Source organism: Malaclemys terrapin, chromosome 22 (assembly GCF_027887155.1).
Source record: "Malaclemys terrapin pileata isolate rMalTer1 chromosome 22, rMalTer1.hap1, whole genome shotgun sequence".
In the NCBI taxonomy this organism is placed as follows: domain Eukaryota; kingdom Metazoa; phylum Chordata; order Testudines; family Emydidae; genus Malaclemys; species Malaclemys terrapin.
In genome coordinates, this window is record NC_071526.1 from 5,267,418 (window position 1) to 5,294,623 (window position 27,206).

The 27,206-nt window shown below is 53.1% G+C and overlaps 1 protein-coding gene across 1 annotated transcript in view; it reads left to right on the forward strand.

Annotated features, from left to right (window-relative positions):
* NKAIN1 (sodium/potassium transporting ATPase interacting 1) overlaps positions 1–27,206 on the forward strand; it is a 205,078-nt gene that overhangs the window by 163,507 nt on the left and 14,365 nt on the right. Inside the window, exon 6 of the mRNA XM_054011940.1 lies at positions 6,028–6,109. Coding sequence (XP_053867915.1) covers positions 6,028–6,109 — 82 coding nt within the window. The remainder of the gene's footprint in view (positions 1–6,027; positions 6,110–27,206) is intronic.

The window sequence follows — 27,206 nt, forward strand, 5'->3', positions numbered from 1 at the left end:
CCTCGAGGTCCCTTCCAGCCCTACATTTCTATGATTCTGTAATGGCCACCTCAGGAGACCCAGGTTTCCAAAATGGCTGCCCAAACTGCATGTGTAAATCCCACATTTCCCCTGAGTGCATAAGCTTCATGTATGGTTTGGACCCTGATGTACCGGGGAGACTGGCCCTCCCCTCTGATCTCCCTTTGGCCATATTTCTTATCGCTATGATTGTGAAGGAGGGACGAGAGCCCCTTCAGGCAAAGCAAGGACTGCCCCCAGATTCAAAGCTGATCTGAAACTTCAGACGCTTGAAAAAGTTCTGCTAACTTTGGGCTCTCCCTGTGGTTCCGCCAGCCCACTTTGGTCATGTATCTCTCCAAAGAGATTCTGAGAAGCATTCCAGCTCTTGCTTGATGATCCAAACGAAACCTTTGATTCTGGCTGTCTCCATGTGCTAGTTACAGTACCTGGGTTAGCAGTTACTAACTGTCGTGTCTAAGGCCTGGTGTACACTAGAAAATTAGGTTGGCTTAACTATGTTGCTCAGGGGTATGAAAAATCCACACCCCTGAGCGATGGAGTTAAGCCAACCTAAGTCCCTGTGTGGAGCGCGCTAGGTTGACAGAAGAATTCTTCCATTGAAGACTGTTGGTAGGGTTGCCAGGGGTCTGGTTTTCGACCAGAACACCTGGTTGAAAATAGACCCTGGTGGCTCTGGTCAGCACTGCTGACTGGGCCATTAAAAGTCCCGTTGGCGTGGGGCTGGCAGGCTCCCTACCTGGCTCCGCGCGGCTCCCGGGAAGTGGCTGGCATGTCCCTCCGGCTCCTAGGCACAGGGGTGGCCACGGGGGCTCTGCGCGCTGACCCCGCCCTGAGTGCTGGCTCCACAGCTCCCATTGGCCGGGAACTGTGGCCAATGGGAACTGCGGAGGCAGCACTTGCAGGTGGGGGCACTGAGTGGAGCTACCTGGCTGCCCCGTGCCTAGGAGTCAGAGGGACATGCTGACTGCTTCTGGGAGCCACCGGAGGTGAATCCCGCCCGGAGCCTACACCCCCACCCCCTACCCCAGGCCTGAGACCCCTCTTGCACTCCAAACCCCTCAGCCCCAGCACAGAGCCCCCTCCTACACCCCAAACTCCTCATCCCCGGCCCCACCCCAAAGCCCACACCCCCAGCCGGAGCCATACCCTTCACACACACCCTGAACCCCTCATCTCTGGCCCCACCCCAGAGCTCGCACCCCCAGCCGGAGCCCTCACCCCCTCCCGCATCCCAACCCACTGCCCCAGCCCTGAGCCCCCTCCTACATCCCAAATTCCTCATCCCTGGCCCCACCTCAGAGCTCGCACCCCCAGCCGGAGCCCTCACCCCCTCCCGCATTCCAACCCACTGCCCCAGCCCTGAGCCCCCTCCTACATCCCAAATTCCTCATCCCTGGCCCCACCTCAGAGCTCGCACCCCCAGCCGGAGCCCTCACCCCCTCCCGCATCCCAACCCACTGCCCCAGCCTGGTGAAAATGAGGGAGTGAGTGAGGGTGGGGGAGGACAAGTGACGGGGGTGTGGAGTGAGCAGAGGCGGGGTCTCGGAGAAGGGGCGGGGCCTCAGGGAAGGGGCAGGGCAGGGGTGTTCGGTTTTGTGCGATTAGAAAGTTGGCAACCCCACCCATTGGCATAAAGTGTCTGCACTGAAGCGCGACAGTGCTGTCGCTGTAGCATTTCAAGCCATCGCTTCGAGATACCGTATACAGGAGTCAGCTACCACCCAGCAGTGCAGGAAGAACTGGCTCAGTTGGCCTCTAACATTTGCCTAATAGAGAAGTAGCCAAACCTGGGCAAACGGAGGCACATTGGCACCTGGCTGGGTGTTGCTTACAAAAATGAAGCAGGCTGCAGCTGCTCTCCTCTTTAATTACAAAGCCGTGCCCAAAGGAGACGACAGGTCCCAGAATGCATTGCATTGGCAGACGTTCAGACCTGTAGTCACTGTATTGGACAACCATGGGCCACATCCCAGGGCAATTTGACCCTGGCTTTGGCCACCTCTGCCTTAGGGTATGTCTATACTACCCGCCGGATCGGCGGGCAGCGATCGATCCAGCGGGGGTCGATTTATCGCCTCTACTCTAGACACGATAAATCGACCCCCGAGCGCTCTCCCATCGACTCCTGTACTCCACCGCCACGAGAGTCGACGGGGGAGCGGCAGCAGTCGACTTACCGCAGTGAAGACACCGCGGTGAGTAGGTCGAAGTACGTCGACTTCAGCTACGTTATTCCTCCCCTTTGTTAGGGGAGGAAAGAGATCTACATTCCGGCTCGCGCTCTGCATTTCCCTTCCACCAGCATTTCAAACCGATGTAGTGGAAAATAAAAATCTCCATGTGAAATTGGACACCGCCTGTTGTAATAAGTTGCTTATGTATATTGAGATCTGGCAAGGGGCTTATCTGCCTCTGCTGTCTTTGAACTGTGTTTGCATTCCACACAGCACACGGCATTCAAACAAACTCAGGCATTCAATACACTTTTAATATTAATGCCACTGTAGCTGAGATTCAGATGCGGTTTTTTTAATGGAATATCTTATTAGATTTGGAAATGGATGGATGCCGTCAAAAGTGAGAGCTCGTTGAATATTAAGTTAGAAAGACAAATAGGCCTGGAGGATGGCCCCCTTGACTTCACTCTGATTTCCAGAACACTAATAGGATAATCCATGGCATTCAGTGCTTCTTAAATGATTTATATATTGATTTCCGGGAGATCGGCAGCACCGGCCCTCTCGGAGTGTCTCGGAAGCTCCGCTTTGCAGGGAGAGAACCTAATTTGGTTAAATACAGTTTCTCTGTCCAAAAGCTGCCTTATGTTCACGTTGGGTAGCGGAGCGGCTGCCCACTTTGCAGGGGATTCATGGACATCTCATCACTTAATTCCTCCCGAGGATGTCCGTGGGAGGGTTTAGGTGTCAAGTGCATAGAGGACTTTGGAGTATAATTCCTCCACAGCGTTTCAGCGGGAAGAATTAAGTGGCAAAGCCGAGAGCGATTGTAAGAATAACACAGTGCGGCTTATTTTGCTGTAGCACCACCAGTAGGCGTTATCGCCTGGCGCTCGTCCCAGAGAGACAATCGCAGGCGAGAGGGGAAAGGGAATTTGTCAAGGGAGATTTAGAGGGATGAAGCAACTCAGCGGTTCAGAAACAGCAGTGGGAAGGGAGCTCCAGAGAGATGGAGCAAATTCAAGGGACAAAGGGACCCTTCCTGCCCCTTGCCCCAGCAGTGAAGAATCATTGGGGCTAGAGTGAGGAGCTAGGGGAGTGGGTGGGTGTGAGGTCAGAGGTCGGGAGGAGGAAGCTCATGGGCAGTTTTGTACTGGAGTCAGAGAGGGATGGGGAGGCAGTGACGGAGATGGAGAGGAACGCCACTGAAAGTGTCCGCGGATGGAGGGAGGGAGAGGAAAGCAGTGAAGGTGACACAGGAGGGGATGAGCGGCTGGATGGACAGTCGGCGAAGCTGCTGGAGGATGAGGGGGATGTATGGCAAGTCTATAAAAGGGATGGAGAGATGGCTAGGAAGCCAGGGTACGTGACAGAGAATGGGGATGAGCCAATCCTGGGACAAGACACTACATCTGCTTTTGCAAACTTTGAAGAAAATGGAGCCTTTTCCCTCTTGCCTCAGAAGCCCAGGGCAGGTGGACGGAAAACCTGCTGGTCCAGGGCAAAAAGCAGAAAAAGTCACCATAACCTGTGATTTAAAAAAAAACCAGGGGGATTATGCTGGCAGTATTGTCCCAGGGCAGGCAGTATTGTGGGGTGGGAGAGGCAAGTATTTGCCCTGCATTGGATTTGTCAAATTGTCACAGTCCCTCCTGAAAGTATCAGAGGGGAGCCATGTTAGTCTGGATCTGCAAAAAAGCAACGAAGAGTCCTGTGGCACCTTATAGACTAACGGATGTATTGAAGCATAAGCTTTCGTGGGTGAATACCCATTTGTCACTCTTCAGGGGTGAATGCTGTCCCGCCTGGAAGTGCTAGTGCTGGCAGGCACCACTGGGGGTGCTGTTATTACTAGAGAACATTTACCAAGCCACCGAAATGTGCACAGATCCCAGGTAAAGTCACGTCTCCTGCCTTCAACTGTAAGTGCTTTGGGGCAGGGACTGTCGTTGTTCTGTCTTTGCACAGTGCCTAGCACAATGGGACCCTGATCCATTGGGGCTCTCCTCGGTGCTCCTGCAATATAAATAATAAACAGTAATATAATAAGAAGCCTATAATCTTCCCTGTCTTCAGTAAGGCAGATTGGCTACAGGAGAGGGATAGGAGCCGGGATTCCTGGCTGTCCTCATAAATTGCTTTATGAGCTGGGAGAAAATCCTTCCCCTCGCTGTGCCATGTGTGACATGGGCCTAGTGATACCAGCCTGCACCACAGGGTGGTGGATTAGCTTAGTGACCATCTGTAGAGCGCTTTCAGATCCTGGAAAGGGCTAGATAAGCACAAACAGTGAGTAGCAGGAGAAAGGTCTTGACTGAGTAATGAGATTTTTGTTAGTATAACGCTTTCCCAGCCTATTCTACAGACTGCATCTACACTCACCCCCCACCTGGGATTTGGCTTTATTAACACAGTCAACAATCAGGTAACAAAGTTCAGCTCAAACCTCCTCCCAGTCTCTGCAGCTCCTAAGGGCTCCTCCCTCATGACTGCTCAGCCTACACCCTAGATCCTCTTGCCCCAGAAAGTTCCTCCCCTGTATCCAGGTGGGGTAAGGAGCCACCTGCCTTGGTAAGGCAGCAGAACTCACTTGGCCCTTTCCCAGCAGGATTTGCACCTGCCAAGCGTGCCTGTGTGTGTGTCAGAGAGAGAGAGATGGAGGGGGGCGTCTGGCAGCAAGCAAGCAAACACTGCTAGCCTGTCAGCAACACAAAAAAGCAACAGTGCTTGCAAACATTGGGCAGAAAAGATCTTGACTGTAACATTTCGCCCACCTGGTAATAGATGCCCACATTGCTGGGGGAGCAGAATAGGTCAAGATCTACTCTGGGGAGCAGAGGCCAGCGGTCTGCCCACTTATCCAGGTCTAGTGTCTGCCCTCAGTACAGCCCACTTCCCATCGCCCCTGGACACTGTGTGTGCCAAAAGCCCCCTGGTTTGCACTGGCGGCAGGCCACTCACTTGGCAGGTTTGCATTTCCCTTCTGCTCCAGAGTAGGCCCACGGATTGTTTATTCTGGTGAGTGCCCCCCGGGCCTCATAGACCAGGTAATAGACTCTCAAACAATAACCAGGCTCCTTGTATTAATGCTGTATGAAGCGGGATTAATCTGTCGGATGGAAATCACAACCATCGCAGAAATGAAAACTGATCTATTGGTGTCTGTAATTCCCCTAAATTACACACTTTAAATGAGACTTAAGTCACCCATAATTCTCCTTAAATGCCCACTTTGGCGACAATGATAGCGTAATTTTACCCACTTTGTCCAGCGTGAAATGTGAGGTCTATTGTGTGGAGTAGAAAAGAGCCAGGGGGATCTTTTTAAGTCAGTCCGGCTCTTCCTGCATTTATCTTCCGTCCGGGCAATGGGAAGGCGGCTGGGACACACGTACCGAGCTCGCAGGCCATGTGCTCTAGGCGCACGAATGCTGGGCCGGAGTCCCCTCTCGCTTACCCTGGCTCTGCTGCTGGGATGCTGCACTGATTTCTTGGGGTCACTGCGGATTTCCACCGCTGGGAGAGAGGCCCGGGGCCGATGCACTCTCTGCATTCACGCAGTCCGACACACTCTGTCTCCGACACACACCTTCTCCCCCTCAGCCTCTCACACGAGCACGGAAGGATCCTGTTGGCTCTCCCCAGTCTGAGATGGTCACATCAGACCCACCAGGAAGTCCTGTTGCTGGGGGATTGGGCCGTTAACCTAGAGTGGGGGTGGGAGGGAAGAGAAATCCACTGCCCTGTCCTGCACCAGCCGTGTCTCCCTGCAGTAGAAGCCGGAGCCCCTGCTGACATCCACCTTCCTGTTCTTTCCTCTCCCCAGTTGACTTCATCGGAGGATTCGATTCCTACGGCTACCAGGCCCCACAGAAGACGTCACACTTACAGCTACAGCCATTGTACACGTGAGTCTCGCCTGCCCGCGGGGATGCGAGCGGGAGCAATGAGTCGGGGCCGCTGTTCTGCGGGGGGCGGGATGGCTCTGGGGACTGTCAAGGGTCCAGGCAGCCTTTTGCCCCCGGTCATCACCGTGCCGACGTGGGAGCAGACTGAGTCCTCGCCACGGCGCAGCTGCTTGTGGGCGGGCGGGTGATGGCTTGGAGCCTGGCTCCTAGCCGGACACAAACCACCAGCACAACTGGCACCAAATGGCCCCCTGCATGGGCCTTGGTGACCCAGCTGCCCTCTTGCACGTCTGGGTGGGGCGTTGTGGGGAGCAGCATGCCCTGCCCTGGCCACTCTGGAAACCGGGGCCTGGTCACTAAGGCAAATGGGGGCGCGGCTGTGGGGAGGTCATTCCACCCCCCCGCCAGCACAGTTCCCTTCAGCATGCCCGACTAAGTGCCAGTGTGTCTCATGCCCCCTGCAGGGCTCATCGACAGCTGGGCGAGCTGCCCCAAGCCCCTTGGGAAGAAGGTGAACACAGTGGCTCCAGAAGCCAAGGCACGAGAAGGGACATAGGCCTGAAACCGCACAGCCAGATGCCCCCGCAGAACTGACCGGCTGGGGGAGAACGCGTGGGACGTGCAGCCAAGGGGAGATAGTCGCGGGGGGGGGGGGGGCGGATGAGTTCCCCTGTTTTCCCCTGTGCGATGGTGAATTGGGTGTCAGGGCTTCAGCGATGTACTTGAGGGGCTTCAACAGGAGCTGATGTTCAGGGGAGGGGAGCCTGAAGTGGATGGGGATCTTCCAGCCTGCAGTGAGCTAAGGGGGATGGGCGGGCGTCTGACTCAGAAGCAGGGAGTTGTGCTGTGGGAAGAGATCAGGGCCGGCTCCAGCGTTTTTGCCGCCCCAAGTGGCAGGAAAAAAAAAAAGCCGCGATCGGCGGCACTTCAGCGGCAGTTCTACCCCACTGCTTCATTCTTCAGCGGCAATTCGGCGGCTGGTCCTTCCCTCCGAGAGGGACTGAGGGACCCGCCGCCGAAGAGCCGGATGTGCCGCCCCTTTCCGTTGGCCGCCCCAAGCGCCTGCTTGCTGCGCTGGTGCCTGGAGCCAGCCCTGGAAGAGATATATGGAGACCCTCACTCCTATGAGGGAGCATAGGCTGAGCGCTATGCTGACCCACAGCCCCCCTGCTCTTCCTGTCTTGAGCCCCACTGCAGCTGTCCTAGCACAGCTCAATCCTGACCCACAGCCCCCCTGTCCTGAGCCCCCACACAGCACTGCACTTACAACACTGGCAATTTTAATCTGCTACCTCCCCAGCTGCTCTAATCCTGGGTTGTTTCTATTGATCAAACACTGACAATGGTACCAGAGTTTGATCAATAGAAACAAGATCAGACTCGTCACATTCATTTTCACTTGCGATCCGATTCGATTGTGCACTGAGAACCCCAGAGGTGAAAGGATGGTGCAGAAAACCCCGCTGCGCCCCCTCTTTCCTCTCTATGGCTTTCCACTCTTCCATTCTGCAGCCACTAGGCCTTCTAAACACTGAATATTTTCCAGTGGGAGCAACATCTCTTCAGATAAGTGCAACTGACTTCCCCCCCTGCCCATTTAAGCTTAACTAGATAACGCTAAAATGAGATAACGATGCAAAATCTGAAGGGATTAGCCTCATTCGGGCTTTGCTGGCTGCCAAAAATTAATTGTGTTTTAAGTCTTGTATGTAAATTCAAGGGCATACAGTGCAATTATAGATGCAGAGAGGAGACGGCCATGAGACAAATGCATCCAGAGTGCTGCTGAACTCTTCCTCAGCGCTCTGTCAAAGACATGCATTCTCACATGCAGAATTAACTTCCCTCTTTCCTCTGACCCCATCTCTGGGCTAGAAAGAGAAATGCCCCATAGGTCCCCTCACCACAGCAGATGAATAAGGGGGTGGCTATTGCAAAGGGGAAGGAATGGGTGATGGAGTGTGAAATCAATGTCGCTATGCCAGGGATCGATTGGGTCCTCGGCTCCCAGGATTGAGATGGCAGAGACTGGAGAAGCGTTTTCCAACATAAATCCCAAATGAAGGCTTCTACCGGGCTTCTGTGGTGTCTCTGCTTTGCTTCCTAATGCTAACGTTATTTTAGACTAGACGCTCTTATTTACTTCATGGCTGTACAGCGCCTAGCGCAACGGGACCCAGCCAGAGTGACCTGTAGGCACGGCTGCAGGAAAAATGTTAAATCATGATAATAACTTGGAAGCCTGCAAACTACTGATCGTCGGTCTCATAAATCCCTACTTGCTGCAGCCACTAGAGGGGGCTGTGGCAGGGCGCTGCAGGGGAAGCCCTAATCAGCTCCAGCCACTCCAGCCCCAATCAGGGGAAATGGTTTGGGGCTGGGCCGCTAGCTAGGACTGGCCTGGAAACTGGCCACACCTGCCAGCCTCGTTAACAGGGGCTAAAAGCTTGGGAGGGAGCCCGGGGCGGGGGGCAGGCTCAGAAGGAACCCCACCAGCATGGCTATTGTCATGAAGTGAACAGAGAACGAACCCCTGGGGTTCCTGTCCCAGCTCAGTGCGGTGTTCCACAGAGGTAGCCCAGATCTGATGGCAGCGGGGGCCTAGGAACTGTTGTGGCAGTGCTGAGAACAGCTTCTGTGTCGGCTTTGGGGCAGTTAGTCAAACGGGCATCAGCCGACTTCGCAGTCAAGTGCGGTGTTTCTTGGAGTTTGTAATGAGGACGGTATTTCTTTGCAAGCAACCGAAACAGCTGCCTGGCTCAGGATTGGCAGCAGGAGAGTATTGTAGTATAGTAGGGCTAACTGGGTGCCATAGTGCTAGGCACTGAATACCCCCCACAATGCACAGAGCACCCTGGAATCCTGCGTCCTTTAGCCTTCAGTGAGCTCTTGGGCTGGTCAGTAGCGAGTATATGAGCAATGCCCCCGCTTGTATTGTTACATAGTGTGTTGTGGTGTTATTGGGCAAATCCTTGTGTGCCCACCCAAAGCACTGAATTCCATGTGATTTGGCACCCCTATTGGAGAGCACGGTGTGACATGGCTGGGACAGGCCCGGATCCCCGGTGTTACAGAGTCAACAGAACGGTGCTTTACAGCAGCATGTGGTGAATTGAATTTGGCTGGATTCACCTGCAGCTGTCTAATGACCTTCCTCTCGACATGGAATGATCCTAATGCGTTCTTGCACAGATGAACCAAAAGGCTGGATGGGGGTTTTAAAGATGTTTGTGTTTGTCTCAGATTAAAGCCCGAGAGAGCTTTCTCCTTCCACGTTAGGCTTTATTGCCATCAAACAGTGAGCAGGGGGGATCTTGACAGTTCATCTGAGTGGCTAAAGGTCAGAATCCAGCATCCCCTTGTGGACGGTTGTTTTGGCTGACTCATTTATGCTACGCTTGGTCAATGCTGGATCGATTGCTTCAGGCTGGGACTCAGTGATGACCCCAAATAAGGTTCCCCGCGATACCAGATCAGCAGCGTCCTGCAGTAATGTGCCAAAACCGGCCGTATCAGTAGTGTTTGAGAACACTACCAGCGATTTCTGCAGCGGTGTTTCATGGGAGTTATTGAAGTCACAAGAGATACAGGGTACTCCAAAGCTGATAGCACTTAGATGCTGTGGTGATAGGTGCTACAGAGAAACCTCAGCTAGATAGAAAGGCCTCAATTACGTTTTGCTATGGCTTTGTTTCTGTACAACGTGGAAGCCGTGCCGCCAGGCGCTGGGAGCTGGTCAGATTTCACAAGCTCAGCAGGACGGAGCTAGGTAGGAGACACCAGGGAACACTTTAGATACCGCCCGAAGCAGGGTTGCCAATGGAGCTTTGGGGGCTGTCCCCTCTGAGTCAATGTGGAACCAGTACCCCAGTGCGAAGGTAGGGGGCGCTGTGTTGCGGTAAAACCACACTTCAGAGAAGACCTAACACAGGCCCTGTGCACTGTGAGATCCTCCGGCACTGGGTACAATACAGTGGAAAGCCTAGAAAGGTTGACAGGGAATAAGCTGAGTTGCAGAGAGGCTAGTGCTAGAGGTCTCTGAAGTGGGCACAGGGGAGGCAGGAGGCGTCTGCAGAGAGGAAAATGGGTGATCTTGCTATCCGGCTGTGACAATGACACGTACCCCGAGCACAAGGACCGGGAGAGTATCGGGAGCAGCGTGGCCCAGGGGAGGGCTAGCAGATAGGGACTGTCGATATGTGTCTGTTTGATGGCCATCATCTTGGAGCTCGACCTGGGACCCCAATGGTTAGAACCTGAGTGGCGACAACTTGAGCTAAAGATCCAGCCTTCTGTAAGTGGTGGCTATTACGTTCAGAACCTCTGTAGCCCAGGATGACCTGCAGCACACCCGTACACCCGTACACTGCTTACCACAATGGGGCTCTGGTTCCTGGCTGGGGCTGTTAGGTGCGCTTGTGGCTTAAATACTAACAATAGATCTGGGCTTTGTTCCTGCCTCTCCCACCAGCTGCGTGACTCTTTCGTTCTCCCTCTGCAAACTGGGGGTCGTGACGCATTCCCCACCTTTGGGAAGCACCTGGAGAGCCAGGAATGAAAAGCACCATGTGTGATCTATTTGGATCCCGCAGTGGGCGCCAGCAGAGTGATAGCTGAGTCCCTGCCAAGTAGTTAGCCTGAACCCAGCCCTGCCAGGCCAAGAAGCATCATTATCCCCTCCGTACACCTAGGGATACTAAAACCACCCAGGGAAGGGAAGGAAGAGCTCGGGATTGAGCCCACTTCTCCTGTGTGGACTGGCCCAAGCCTAGCTGGCCGACCACTGGGGGCTCTGGGCTGACTCTGAGTGCTGCCAGTGTCCTTAGCCCTTCTGGCCTTGGGCCTGATTCTTTCCCCCTTACGCCAGGCTCACACCACACCACTCCACTGACCTCAGTGGCGCTGCTCCTGATTTACGCCGGTCACTGAAACCAGACTCAGACCCTCAATGACTTTGATCTGTTCCGAACCTGAGGCAGCTCAAGAGGATTTGCAGAACTCGCCGTTTCACCCGTGTCGGGGGGCTGGGAACACTGTTATGTGACGTGGAACTGTAGCGGCTCACAGCCTGTCACTTGAATGGCCGGAGGGGGGAGGGTTGAAACCTGTATTTATACTGCGCCTTTCATCCCGAAGGATCCCAAACTGCACGAACTCTCCAGTGCGCTGTGTGCATCCGTCATGATGGCACAAAGTGAGTTTCCAGTAACCATGGGGAAGCATTTGCCAGTCTGTCCTGGCTTCTGAATGTCTGTCCTTTGGCTTGTAAGTTCTTTGGGGCAGGGAATGCATTATTGTTGTACTGCATAGTACAAACTAGGTAATACACACTTTGTCTGCCAGTGAAATGTAGCTACTTCTGGAGTGGAAGATAGCAGCTATGTACAGCATACAGCAGCCCAGCAGTGTAGGGCAGAAAGTGAAGAAGAAGAAGAAGAAGAAGAAGACTATTTGCAGTTGAACTGGGGGAGAGGGGAGCAGGATTCTAGGTAGGCCATGAGGTCTGGTGGGTTGAGCCCGGGAGTAGGCAAGACCTGCCTGTGATGCGTTGGGTCACAGAAACCCCCTTGGGAGCTGCTACCTGATGTGCTAGGTCTACCTCTAAGCCTGTTTTCTCTGCCAGCTTGGGACTCCAGAACCCTGCCTTGTTGAGCCAGACACGCTTGCCTGCTACAGACACAGATCCAAGTCTGAACCACATCCCCCACAAGCCGCAGGCTTAACTGAAAACAGCTTAAGAAGTGTTCTGGTCTCCAGCACTCAGATACCCAGCTCCCAATGGGGTCTAAACCCCAAATAAATCCGTTTTACCCTGTATAAAGCTTACCCTGTATAAAGCTCAAACTCATAAATTGTTCGCCCTCTATAACACTGATAGAGAGATATGCACAACTGTTTGTCTCCCCCCCCCCCAGGTATTGATACATACTCTGGATTAATTAATAAGTAAAAAGTGATTTTATTAAATACAAAAAGTAGGATTTAAGTGGTTCCAAGTAATAACAGACAGAACAAAGTAAATTACCAAACAAAATAAAACAAAACACGCAAGTCTAAGCCTAATACAGTATGAAACTAAATACAGGTAAATCTCACCCTCAGAGATGTTCCAATAAGCTTCTTTGACAGACTAGCCTCTTTCTAGTCTGGGCTCAATCCTTTCCCCTGGTACAGTCCTTGTTCCAGCTCAGATGATAGCTAGGGGATTTCTCATGACTTCCACCCCCTTTGTTCTGTTCCACCCCTTTATATAGCTTTGGCACAAGGCGGGAATCTTTTGTCTCTTTGGGTCCCTACCCCTCCTTCTAAATGGAAAAGCCCCAGGTTTAAGATGGATTCCAGTACCAGGTGGCATGGTCACATGTCCTGTGAGACCCCAAGCCTTCATTTTCCCCAGCCTGACTCACAGGAAGGTTTGCAAGTAAACAGAGCCATTTACAGTCAATTATCCTAATTGATGGAAGCAATCAAGATTCCAAACCCCCATTAATGGCCCACACGTTGCATAATTGCAATAGGCCCTCAGAGTTATATTTCATATTTCTAGTTTTAGATACAAGAGTGATACATTTATACAAATAGGATGACCACACTCAGTAGATTATAAGCTTTGTAATGATACCTGCATTAAGCATATTCCAGTTACATTATAGTCACACTTATTAGCATATTTTGATAAAATCATATGGCATGCAACGTCACAGTGCCAATAATAACTCTTTGCCCTTCTTTAGCATCTTCCATCTTTGAAGCCCAAAACACTTGAGAAAGATTAATGAATTAAGTCTCACACACAAGCCCTGTGGGGTAGCTAAATATTATCAGCATATTTCTGATGGGGAAACTGAGGCACAAAGCGATTAAGTGACTTATCTAAGGTTCTAAACAAGTCAGAGCTGGGACTAGAAACCAGTTCTCCTGACGCCCAGCCCTCTGCTTTAATAGCTAAGGTAGGCTGTCTGAGCACTGATCCTAGCTCTGACACTGACTTGTGTGACCTCATGCATGTCATGTCACTTCTCTGTCCCTCAGTTTCCTCCTTTGTCCGAAGAGGGCAGGTAGCTAATACCTTCCTCACAGCAGGGCAAGTTAGAATTCATGAATGTTTGTACATTGCTAACGGTTAGCATTGAGCAGGACTTCATGTCCTGATGGGGTTTGAACCAGGACACCAGCGTTTAAACAGAACATCCCTGCTCTTGAGCAAAGTGCCATGGGATCTGTAGTAACCAGGACCTTGGTCATACAGCCCATCCAGCGCACACGGCCAGAGCCCTCTCCCATGACTGGGAAAGGGGGTCCCTGCGTGTTACCCTGCTCCTTGTACCAGAGAAGCAGTGGCTGTGTGATCCTGCTTCAGCTCTCTGTGGACTCGCTTAAATCTCTTCCTCCTTTTCTTTAAGGTTAGAGGTTGCATGAGCACCATGTGGTTGTGTGGTGTCCACCATGGCAAGGCCTACAGAAAGATGAGCTCCACACGCTTGATTTCCTTACATTTCCCACAGCCCTAGGCCGCAGGGCCCTGGGTTAATTTCAGACACATCTCCCCCTGTAAATGCAAGGCTTTGGCTCCTCAGTTCTAATCCGTTCTTCGAAGACACAATGAAATTAAATTGCGCGTTGTTGTGAATGGCGCTGACCATTGCTGTTGACGCAGGAGCTGCCCAGCGTGTGGGAAAGCTGATGGGAGTTAGAGGGAGAATTAGATCCGCTGCGCCATCTGCACTGAGTCGCGTGGGAAGAGCGTCAAGCACGAGACGTTTTCCCGGCACGCCGGTGGCTTTGTGCACTCCAAGTCACAATGGCACGGTGGGGCATCCCCACCGGAGAGCAAACACCTGCGGGGCTTTAGGCTAAGGGCTCGCTGCTCATCTGGTGGTTCCAGGATTCCTCTGTCTCATGAGATCCCCCCCATCAGGGCCGTATTTGAGCGCCTCTCACGCACTAATGGCTTTGGCCTCCTGGTGCCCCTGGAAGGTAGGGAAACACGGTCCAGGTGTCCCTGAGCCTCTGACTGCCGGAAGCTGGGACTGGGTGACAGAATGGATCTCTCAACAATCGCTCTGTTGTTTTCATTCCCTCTGAAGCATCTGGCATAGGCCACTGGTCTGACCCAGAATGGCCATTCTTATGTTCTTATTATGTCCATTGTATGGATGGAGAATGGAAGCACCGGGGGCAGGATTCATCCCTGGACTGGTATCTGGGCCTGCGCTGTTCAGAGGCGGCTGAGAGCCCTAGCCCTGGCTCTGGCAGCCCTGAGGTCCTTTGCAGGGCTGCTCCTGCTACCTCCCTCTTCCAGGCCACCCGCTCCCTGCTTCTGTTCTGCCCAAGCTCCCCCTGCACCCAGGGCTGCAGCGCTTTTGGGGCTATGTCTGTGCAAGGGAGGGATCTCAGGCCTCTCCTTCAGCCCTTAGCACCAGCCTTGATGCACAAAGAGGGTGAATCGGGCCCGCAGAGATTCAGTGACTTGTACCCAGTCACGCAGGAACCCTGTGGCAGAGCAGGGAACTGACCCACTCCACTGTCTTAGTCACAAGACCAGCCTGCCTTTCTTGCCTGTCCAAAACCATTGTTTATCTCCATCAGCAGTGACCGGCCCTGGTATTGACCCATGCTTCATCTGCACTAACAATCGCTCAGATTAGGGTGACCAGATGAGAGGGAGAAAATATCGGGACACGTGTGGGGGGGGTCCGCCGGCAGAGGGGGAAAAAAAAAAAGCCGAGTGCTGCCGGCGGAGCAGCATAAATAAATAAAGATGAGTGCTGCCGGCAGAACAAAATATCAGGACAAATTGCGTCCCGACCAAAGATCAGTCGGGATGCGGGACAAACACCTAAATATTGGGACGGTCCTGATTTTATCAGGACGTCTGGTCACCCTAGCTCAGATTTCTAGCCCCTCTCACCCAGGCGGGCTCCTGGGATTCTGCCTCAACCCCCCCAAAACAAACAACAAACCCCAACCTCATGAAAGATTTTCTCAAAATGCCCCTCAAACAAACACAGCCTCTTGTGATTTACCCTGGGAGCAGATTTATTCCTCACACATGAATGGGTCTGTGTTGAACAAAATCAAAAACTTGCAAGCAAAATGCCAGGCCGTAATAACCAAATCCCTGGACGGCTGGCTCACTAGGACTGCCATTCTTTAGTACCTGTAGCATGCCTGGGGGAGGGATAGCTCAGTAGTTTGAACAGTGGCTTGCTAAACCCAGGGTTGTGAGTTCAATCCTTGAGAGGGCCACTTAGTGAGCTCGGGCAAAATCAATATTTAGTCCTGCTAGTGAAGGCAGGGGGCTGGACTCAATGACCTTTGGGGGTCCCTTCCAGTTCTAGGCGATGGGCTATCTCTATTTATTATACCTGCCCAGGGAGACCGACATGCCCTTACCAGCTTACTTTTTTTTGCAGAACCAGGCCCGTTTCAAGCAAACGAATGTGAGTGAGCGAGAAACCGGCTGGATTGAGGTTGAGCAGCCGGGTTTGTATCTCGCTGGGAGGGAAGCTGGGAAGGCCGGGCTTTTAAAAACAGGCAACATTCTGAATTCATCTGTTCTGTGTCCCGGGGGTTTTCTGAGTGCGGTGTCTCTTCCTGAACACAACCCACTGACACCATGTAGGGCCCCCTCAAACGCCAGCCAGGACTTCGTAGGGATGGGACGGGCTGCTGGGGACACGGCGGGCGGCAGAGTGGTAGCCAACGCCGAACACACCAGTGTGAATTTTGGCCAGGGATTGTCAACCTTCTCCACGTCTCTGAGAACTGCCACTGAGCTCTTTAGCCCAGCGCCACCCACCACCTGTCCTGAGGTTTCCTCGGGCCGATAAGCACCCAGCGTGTCTCAAGAATTCAGTTCCTCTCTCGACAGGGAGGCTGAATTGGCCTTGGAGGGAGCTCACCCTGTGATTCTAGAGGAAGCAGGTTGTCCACACCTGAGGCTTAGGCCAGTGAGTCACCCCCTGTTGATGCATCTGGCAAGTTGCTTTTTCAAACTACGTATTTTTTTATTAGTTTCGTAACTCGGGAGCAGACCGTGCACGCGCCCAGTCAGAACAGACGCAGCTTTGCCACCAGCCCTGTATTAATAACAGTCATTACTGCACAATTTGACAGCAGTGCCTCTGCTGGACATACCTCATCTGGAACAAGCGTCCCGCCCAGCCCCCCAGCTGCGTCTCTGCCTGCCTGCTGACTTACTGCCTTATACCTCACTTCAGTCCAATACCAGAGAGCCAGTGGAGTCCTGGTGCCAATTTCTAAACCTGACTGCCTGGCCTGCCCCTCGAACCACAAAGCCCCAGATGTGTGTGCGAATGCCTGTGAGAGCACACACGTGTGTGTGAGAGCTGAAGTGTCCCTAGTGTTTTAGCACAGACCGGACTTGGCGGTAAGGATTCTAAAGAGGATTGTTTCTTGAGGCTGCTGGACGCAGCCAGACCCTGTGGTTCTCTCTGGCTCTCAGCCTTTGCTGCTAGTGTCACCACACAGGGTCTCCCCTGACCTGGACTCCGCACTCATGGACGGGATGGCTGAGTGCACTACGGAGGCAGTCGATGTGTCTGGAATTTAAACACCCACCTTTGCAAAGGAGGCTGTGTCCACATGACAAACCGCAGCGCTGCCACTACGTCACTGCCTAGTAGACTCGTACCACAGCGATGAAAGGGGGGTTTCCATCGCTGCAGTAAACCCACCCCCTCCAGAAGGCATACAGAAGAATTCTTCCCTCAACCTTGCGGCATCTCTAGTGGGGATTAGGTCGACCTACCTACGTCACACGGGGCATGACATTTTTCACAGCCCTGAGCGATGTACCTAGGCTGACCTACGTTTTAGGTGGAGACCATGCCTAGGACTCTTAAAGGGGAGCTGCAAAGCTGTGATGAGAGCCAAGGGAAGGCCAGATTTCTGGGCTGACTCCCCGTTCCCTAGGCTGTCCGGCCAGCCAGCATCGGACTCAGGGTCCATTCACCTTTTCATCGTTTTTCTCCCTGGCCCTGGCTGGTTTGCTGGCACCGTCCCAGGGCCGGACGCTGCAGCGGGCGGCTTGCACAGGCTGTCAAGAGACTTTTGCAGTCAGTGAGGTCATGGACCGGTGCATTCTGGGATATTGTTAGTGGATCAGGGAGGGAGAGAAAAGCAGGAGCAGGGCAGGGAGACTTTTAGACCCCCAGTTCCCAAACACAGCCTCCTCTGCCACTCCAGCCCTGGGCTCCCCCCACAGCTCTGCCAATGCACCGACCTGCAGCATCTCCCAGCTATTCCAGCCCTGGGCCTCTCCTGAGTACGGGCTACACGTCCTCAGGAAGGCAGAGGTTGCTTTATGATGTTGATAACCATTCACCCGAGTCCAGACTAAGAACCCCAAACTCATTCCATTGATGACCTACTGCCTAAGTACAACCTACTCCCTACGAATGGCCTAAACCCCTCTGATACTACGGAGAAGAAGGCAGTATAAGAACCTGAATAGAACAGACACACTTGCCCTGTCATTGTGTCTCGCCTGTCCCAGTTAGACACATTGTCTTTTTAAAGCCATCACAGCCTGGTCGGAGGCAGAATCTCAGAGCAGCCAGGACGTACTGTGACATTCCATCCCGGTGCATCATCAGACAACCGCCTGAGCAGGCCCTGGCCATGGTCTGGGACTGGCTCGCCGGGCGGGGGACTGTGCTGCGGTGCAGCTGGGCTTCGCATGTCCACAGCCATCTCGTGCTCTGATCACCCAGCACATTAATTTCCTCAGACATAATTACTCCTTGTATTATTTACAGCGAGGCGTGTCGAACTTCCATCATCCCGACGGCAATGTTGGTTCGAGCTCCTTTCATCCAGATAGACCTGCTCTGGATGGTGGGGCTGAGAGACGTTTCTCGCCACCTCTCCCCCAGGATAGGTGCTGCACAGCGAGCCGCTCACCCATCACTGCAGCCTGGGGGAGCCCAGCCAGACACGATCCCCCGTTAGCGCTCAGGACTGTGTGGGGAGAAGCTCCTTGAGAAGCACAAAGAGAGCTGAATCAGACGGCCTCTGCCTCAACACTGCCATGGCAACTTGACCCTTCCTCCCCTGCACCCAGGCCAGCCCTGCCGAAGGGCATCCGTCCGGGCAGAGCGCCCTACCCTGTTCTAAACTCATGAAGCATGCCTGTGACAAAGGTCAGTCACCATAGCCTTGTATTATGGGGAGGCAGTGTGACCTAGTGAGTTGAACACTGGCTTGGTACTCAGGAAACCTGGGTTTTATTCCGGTCACTGCCACTGGCCCGCTAGGTGAGCTTGGGCAAGTCACGACCCCTGCTCCGTGCCTCAGTTTCCCCATCTGTAAAACAGGGATCGTGATTCTGACAACCTTTGCAAAGAGCTTTGAGATCTCCTGCTGCAAAGCACTATAGAACAGTGAGGGATTATTATTTTACAGGTGGGGAAGCGATCACAAAGATGCCTGAGATCACGTATGAAGTCAGTGGCGCATAGCTGGCAATAGAAACTGGTGTCCTGAGGCCGAGTCCTGTGCCTTAACCACAAGCCCATGCTTTTAAACACCAGCCGAGCACTTCGTTAGCAAACATGATTGATCAGAGCAGCCTGCGAACAATGCCATGGCGAGAAAATCCATGGAGTTTACAAGGCGTCCAATACATGATATGAATTAGCATTAAAACATCTCCCTGCTCTGGCCCGAAACACTCCGTGACCCAGCGATGGCTCTGCAGGGGCCCTTCCATCAGCTCTGATTAGAAACACAGAGCCAATTTCTGGTCTCAGCGACACCGCTAGGAGAGCAGGGCAGCTCCACTGCAATGCATAGAGTTCCTCCGGATTTCCACCGCTGTCTCTCAGGGCAGAAGCTGGGCCAGAAACTTTAAAAAATAAAAATCAACCCCAGAAGAACTGGCTGGAGTAGGTTTAACCCTTCAACTGCTGGTGTTTTCCAGACTCTGTTCCTATGTACTTCCAGCCCCAGGCATGCACAGGACCGTCACATACACCTGCCTCTACCGTCTGTGTGTGATTGGGCACTGCTGCCTCCAAAGGGCACTGCAGATCTGTGAGGCTCCTGAAATGTGCCATGTCCATCAGCGCCAAGCCATTCCTGAGAGTGTAGGAAGGGTCATGCAGGATCAGACCTGTGTCCCTCCCAACAGTGAGCAGCTGTGGGGTGATTTGCCCCAGGAGAGTTTCTTCCTGACCCTTAAGAGCCAGCGAATGAAGCAGGAGATCCCTCTCCGTTACTAACGCTGGACATTCGCGTTCTGTCCAGTGTATCCCGCAATGAGCTGATATCATCGGCCACGGTCCTCCTTTCCCAGGTGCCCACCACGGGTCACAGGCCCCTGTCGTCAGATGTTTGGCTGCATGCGTGTTCTCCCTGCAAGTTGTCCCAGCTCTGTGCAGACAGCTGGCACAGCAGATCGCGAGCAGACCGCCCAATGACCACAAGTTCTGTTAAGGTGCGAAGGCGCCTTGCCAGGTTTATTGTCAGCAAATCATGGTCCTAGCTCCCCGGATCAATGTCTACAGTTACACTAGCACATAGACTCATAGACTCATAGACATTAAGGTCAGAAGGGACCATTATGATCATCTGGTCTGACCCCCTGCATGCTGCAGGCCGCAAGACCCTTCCCTGTACTCTACCGTTGAAGTCCCCAGTCCTGTGTTTTAGTGACTTCAATCGGCTGAGACCCTCCTGCTAGTGATCCCTGCCCCATGCTGCGGAGGAAGGCGAAAAACCTCCAGAGGCTCAGCCAATCTACCCTGGAGGATGCCCGTGACAATGGACGCAGCTCAGTCAGTGGTGGGACTTTCCACTGTCCCCTCAGTTGGACAAAGACACTCCCTCTGAGATACATCTTTATATACCATACAAACAAGTGACGTATTACCCTTGACATATCAGGGTGCCACCCTCTGATGTATTAGGGTGCCAACCATTGCCTTGTACCTATAGGTTCGATCAAAACATCTCTATTCATCACACTGTCATCCTGACCTTATCCTTAAGCTGGGTCAGCATGTTCTTGTTATCCCTGGGGAATGTGTTTATTGGGGTGTTCCGGTACCACCCTTTTGGAATGTGCTTGCATGAGTGTTTTGTGCCTAGCATCTCTTAGGAATATGTGTTTTTACAATATCAGCCCTGTGCTTACCACATTCTGTGAGCAGGGCCTGCCTCTTGCTCACAGCTTAACTTTGCTTTATATCAGCAAGGTTTTGACTACTTTAGCTCAGGCCTCAGGCCTCATACCAGGCCTCTGATACAAGGACTTATGTCTCAGGCTCTCTTCCCACTACAGCCCCTCAGTTCCCAGTCAGGATTCCCATGGGTGTAGATGGACACTACACTCACAGAGCTATTGCAGACTGTGGGGCATAGTGCCACAGGCCATCCTGCGAGCTGAAGAACGATCATGACCTTTATTTCACAGAGGGGGAAACCGAGGCAAGAGAAGGGCTGTGACTTGCTCAATGAGTCAAGGATGGAGCCAGGTCTGAAACCCAGGAGTCTTGACTCCCCATCCCCTACTGTAACCACTGAACTATGCTCCCTCCCAGGTACAGGGCTTGCTGCAGCAGCACGAGAGAGTACTGGGAACAGATCTAGAGCGGTGTGTAAAATGATAGATGCTGTAAACGTGCAACATACGTATACAGCCAAGAATAAATTAAAGAGCGCTGGTGCCTTCTCAGTTTAGTCTGAGTGGCTCCGGATTTGCATTAACGATGTGCAGGTGGGTGGTGAGGACTGTAATGGAGAGGAAAGTTACGCTATAATAAAATTGTTAGTTCCCATTTATAATCTGGTTAGCAGACAGTGCAGTGTAACCAGAATCTCCATAAATCTGAGCGCCTGGTGCGGGGAGCAGTTTAATTCTGCTTTTGGTCTCTGGGAAGGGCCTTTGCTGTGACGGATTGCACGGGCCAGAGTGCTGGAGGGTTCATCTTTCACTGCACACCAGCTGATGTCCTCGCCCGTCCTCGCTGCGCCCCGAGTGACAAAGCTTCAAAGCAGGAGAGCAGGCGGGGAGTGTTTCAAGTGGCACCTTCAAAGCATGAGTTCAAAGCACAGAGCTGCAGTTGTGGGAGGCAGCGATCAGCACACAAACACTGTCTGCCTCTGGGTTGGTCTCTGAACTACCACTAAGTGAAATCTGGCCTGGGCGCTCTTAGCTCCTGGCTGGTGCAGGCTGTCTGTCCTGCCCTACCTGGATGAACAGTAGGGACTGGACTTGTGACCTTTAGCTCTAAAGGCAGAAACTCTTATTGCTGGAGCTAAAGGAGAGCGCTGTTACCCGGAACCAGCAACAGACTCATAAACCACTTATATGGCCCAGCCATTAGCGGGCAACAAAGACCTGTACGTCCCATGTGGCGTTGTGCAAGGAAATCATAGACTCACAGAAATGTGGGGCTGGAAGGGACCTCGAGAGGTCACCTCATCTAGCCACCTGCGCTGAGGCAGGGCCAAGTAAACCTAGACCCTCCCTGACCCGGGTTTGGCCAACCTGGTCTTAAAAACCTCCCATGACGGGGATTCCACGACCTTCCTTGGACGCTTGCTCCAGAGCTTACCTTGCCTTACAGCTAAAACGCTTTCCCTACCATCTAACCTAAATCTCCCTGGCTGCAGATTAAAGCCCATTACTTCTTGCTCTACCTTCAGTGGACTTGGAGAACAATTGATCCCCGTCCTCTTTATAGCAGCCCTTACCCTATTTGAAGACTTATCAGGTCCCCCTTCGGTCTTCTTTTCTCCACACTAAACATGCCCGTTTTTTTAACCTTTCCTCACAGGTCAGGTTTTCTAAACTTTTTATCAGTTTTGTTGCTCTCCTCTGGACTCTCTCCAGTTTGTCCACATCTTTCCCAATGCACAGCAGCCCGGTAGCTGGGGAAAGGCCAGTCGCAGAGGAGGCAGTGCTGCTGTCCAGAGGAGCTGAGGCAGGGAAGGTGGCTTTTGCCAGGGGGTAGGCTCTTCTCCTGGGCCTCTGCAGCACCCCAAACTCCTGAACAAGATGAGGAATAGTGGCAGACCCAGTCCAATATCCCTCCTCCGGCTGTGCAGATCAGGGGCTGCCGCTGCCTCCTTGCTCTAATCCCTTCCGGCAGGGATAGGGGCGCTGCCCGCATTCTCCACCACTCCATTCACCAGCAGTCCAGGCTCTCTGGCATCCTGCCTCTACCTACAGTCAAACCCTGATGCTTCAAAGGGAGCTGACGCCCCCTTGGCTCTATTCCCCGGGCACCATAAATGCACCCAGCCAGTTCTACAATGCTGCACCTGGAGGGCTGGTGGGGAATCCTGCCTGACTCCTCCAGGGGCTACGCTGATGCCCTGGAGTTTGAGGTTTGAGAACCCCAAATGCTGAAGGCAGCATGTGCATTCTGGAGCAGGTCCTGTTCTAGAGGGAATGCTATCCCCACTCGTCCGCCTACGCGCCTTCGGTGAGCTTGCCAAAGGTTAGATTTCACCTCCTCGCTGGCTCGTTAAGCGCAGTGTAGAATACCCCAAAACAGAGACAGCTGTACTGGGCGAGCGGGTTGGTACACAGCTATAGGGTCTTGCAAAACATACGCCCTGGAGAGGGGCTGGGGGCTTGTGGCCCTGCTATTTAAAGTGCTCTACCCTGATCACCTCGAACCCCTGCGGCAGCTGCTACAGTCTGGCTCTCTGACGTGCTTCCAGCAGCATAGAGGGAAGTGTTTGGAGGGGGGCGGGGGGCTCGGTTGTGAAGCTCCTGACTTTTTAATGAGAGCATCTCAGCTCCCTGGGCAGATGCAACACATGAAAGTTACAAGCCTCACTTAATTCACTCTCCGTCAAGCAGGTCTGGTAAATGGGGTCCCCGAGGATTATTAAGGCAAAATGAATCTGGGGAGAGCCTTCAGGCAAACAGAGGCTACCTTAATAGCCTGTGAAATTAAAGCTCCTTATGTAGTTACCAATTAGCCGTAATTGGATTAAAGGCAGGAGTGTGAGCGCACTTTTAGAAAAGCACCGAAGCTGCATTTGCCCTGTTGCCACGTCCTGCCTTTCTTTCTCCCACTCCATCCCCAGGCCGTTCCCCGGGGCGGCTCACGCCAGGGCACTCTCCTGACCTGATGGGAAATGAGCCACCGTGCTGACCCGGGGTGGCTCCCAATGAGCCCCCAGGCTGCCGAGCACAATCCCTGCTCTCTGGGGGCCGGTGCTGACCCCCCTGCTGGTCCTGCCCCTCCTGGGTACGCAGCCGCCGCCCCGCTGCACGTGTTCCTGAGCCCAGCAGGCAGTGGGGTGTGAGCCAGGAGCGCAGGGTCTCCTGGGGGTGCTGCACAAGCACTCGACCGGCTTCCCCACTGGGCATTCAGACCCTGCTACACACAGGCGCACGCCAGCTAAGCTGCACCCCCCCGTCAACGGGCACAGAGCTCTGATCTTCAAAGAGCTCCGCACACTGAACTCAGTGACACGTTGGGCCCGTAAGGATCCCCTGCTCTACAAGCCGAGCCCCCGCCCGAGGCAGGACAGGGGGGCGCTGTGCTAGTGGAGAGGAGGGGCTGGTGCCGCTGAGCAGGGGGCGAGGTATTGCCTCCAGCGCAGCGTGGTGGCCCCCGTGCTGCACAGCACCAGCTGGGCACAGGCTGGCCTGACTGCACTAGCTCGAATGCAGCCTGCGCGGGGAACGCTAGCACCGAAGGCAGCGTAGTCCGGTCCGTATTCACCTTGCTAGCCCACCATTCTATGCATCCGAAGAAGTGGGCTGTAGCCCACGAAAGCTTATGCTCAAATAAATTTGTTAGTCTCTAAGGTGCCACAAGTACTCCTGTTCTTTCTGTGGACACAGACTAACACGGCTGCTACTCTGAAATATAACACACAGAGTGATTCAGATACACCCCACAAACACACACACACACAGAGTGACACAGATACACCACACAGACACACGGTGACAAAGATAACACACAGAGTGATTCAGATACACACACACACAGATACACCACACAGAAACGCACACACAGTAACGCAGATATCTCACACACACACACACACACACACACACACACACAGTGAGTCAGATACACCCCACAGAAACACACACACACACAACCCTTTATACTGATGTTCCTGATTGGTTAGTTCACTCATTAATAGCACATGAGAATGACTGGAGGAAAGAATTCAGTGGTGTGCATTTGGTGCATGTCTGTGTGTGCAGGACTGAGGGTGTGTGAGTGTGAGCCTGACTGGGTAGCTGTATGTCTGGTGTGTGCCCCAGTGTCCTGTGTGAGGAGCATAGAGCTGATTTATATTAATGTGCATCTGGGTCTATGGGGTGAGGGGTTGTGTTTGACTCTGTCTCTGTGTGTGTGATTACATGTAATGGGTGTGTTGTGTGTATTGGGTCTATGCTTCTGGGGGGGAGGGTGCCTATGTGTGTGTGTGTGTGTGTTGTGTGCCAGCATAACTCCCTGTGATGTGCATCTGCATGTGTGTTGTGTATGTATGTAACCAAGAGGAAGTTGTACGTGTGTCCCTGGATGTCTGTGTGCATCTGTTTCTGTGACTCCCTGCGATGGGTATTGTGGATATGTGTGGGGTGAGGGTGCATTTGTGTCTCAAGGTGTATGAGTGTGTGTCTTTGTCTCCATGTGTCACGTAGCAGAAGTCTTTGTCTCCAGCTCACACACACACACACAGACACACACATCCATTGCCCTGTTGCTGCAGGCAGGATTGGGATAGCTGCTGTGATTTATGGTGGAGTTGTGCTGTAAGAAGTCACAAAACAACATTTCGTGGTCAGACCCAGAGGCGCTTACAGAGCGAGAGTGAGACAACGAGCTGACCCTTCAATCCATTGATCAAAGCGCCTGCAGTTCCTGGTTCCAGACAGGTGAAACAGTAATAAAAAACGGAGCAAAGAAAGTTGTTCAGCCGCCAGAGAATTTTAAATAAGGTGAAAAAAAAAAAAAGACAAACCTGCTGGCTGTGGCAAGCTCCGCTTTGATGAACTCTCTCTCTGCTAGGAAGCTGCTTCCCCATATGATTCCCCAACTCTGCACGTCACCTTTCGTAGGAGACTCGTTTCTACTTAGGCCTGGTCTACACTCCAGAGTAAGGGCGACGTAAGTCGCCTTGTGTCGACCTATTCCCGCACGTGTCTATGTTCGGATTTGTCTCTGGCTGACGTAAATGCCCCATTCCAGTAGCACAGTAAAACCACCCCTGAATGGCGTGGTCGACCTACTGAGGTTGGCACAGTGCGAGTGTAGACACTGCATGGCCTGTGTCAATCCTAACAGTCCTCCAGCAGCTATCCCACAATCATAGAACTGGAAGGGACCTCGAGAGGTCACTAGTCCAGTCCCCTGCCCTCAAGGCAGGACTAAGTATTATCTAGACCATCCCTGCAAAGTGGCTGCTCTGGTCACAGTTTTAAACTCCTCTGCCCGGGGGTCCCAGAGACAAGAAGCCACTCCCCCTACTTAAAACACCCCACGTATTTTTGAAATGCCTTTTTCCTGATTGCCCACCTTGGCACGCGCACCTAGCAGCTCTCTCTTGTTGTGTGCAACTGTCCAACCGAGCATGCCGGTTATACGTTCCAGACACACTCCTGTAGCAGATAGGAGATGTTGGCTCCCTGGGCCTGTGGGAAGAGTCTGAACAGGCCCAGCTATGAACCAGCCATAGAAACATGGACCTCTACAAGCAGATTGCTTGGGAGAAGGGGTACGACAGGGACCAGCGGCAGTGCCACATGAAAGCGAAGGAGCTATGGCAGGCCTACCCCAAAGCCAAGAAGGCCGACAATTGATCTGGTCCTGAGCCACAGACCTGGTGCTTTTACAATGAACCGTAGGCCGTACTTGGCAGAGACCCCACCAGAGCACTGCAGATACTGCGGAGGGGCCCGAGACAGAGACCCCTGCAGTGAACAGTGAGGAGCAAGGATGGGGAGATGTGGTGGGGAACTCCAGCCATGCCGCAAGCCAGGACCTGTTTGAGACTCCGCCACCGTCCAGCTAGTCTGACCAGGCAAACGCAGACGAGCCTGAAGGGGAAAGGGTCCCGGGTAAGTGTGTGTATGCATTTTTCCTTACAATCTTTAAATGTAAAGATGGCAGCCGCCCGGACCAGTGTTTTACCCATATGAGAAGGGCGGGAGATACAACAAACAGAGGGAGAGTTAGCATCTGCTTTTCATTCCCCTCTTAGGAAAGGCAGAGATGGGGGGCAGGCAAAGCAGTTGGTTTATGTCTATAGGCATGGCCCCTTCATCCTCCTAAGAGATCTCGATAAAGCTTCCCTGGAGGCACTCTGCAACCCTCTCCCAAAGATTTCTAGGGATGGCTGCCCTGTTTCTTCCTCTGCGGTAGGACACTTTCCCGCGCCACTCTGTGATGAGTTTGGCTGGCATCATTGCAATAAACAGGCTAGTGGCATATGGGCCCAGGCAGCTTTGGGACACCAGCAGCAGCTGTGGTCTCTGTGCCTTTGTGACCCTCGGGAGTGAGACATCAGCTAAAATCCCCACCGTCTGTGGAAAACAGTGCCCGTATTCAGTGCCGTTGCCCCATGCTCATCCCCATGGAATAGGGACTGACATTTTGTAGCTTCATGCACTAGAAAATCCTTTCCCTCTTCCCCCATCGTCCCTGGCGGGCTGTCCTCACCACGGCTGGGGCTGGACTGTGGTGCTGTGCCAAGATGCTCCGAAGCTAAAGGATCAATAATCATTTCTTGTTCCAAGTGTTTATGGGAATAAGGGAAGGGAGTTTTGAAACTTGTCTTTCCGTTTCCCTTGTGACTGTATATTCAGAGGTACATCTGTCAATTTTAATCAGCAGCTGCCTCTGGTGCCCCCTCCATGCCCTCTGAACGCTTGACTCTGATGAGAGGAGAAAGAAGAGGATTCGTGAGGACATGTTCTGTGAGATTCTGCAAGCCAGTGCTCCATCACACCGTGAGGTTGGAGGGCCAATATGACCAACAGCCTGGAGAAAGCCAGAAAGGACAGGAGAAAGGCCCAGGACTCCCAGCTGGAAAAGGAGAAGGAGATGCACCAAGACATAATGGGTCTTCTCAGGCAGCAAACCCA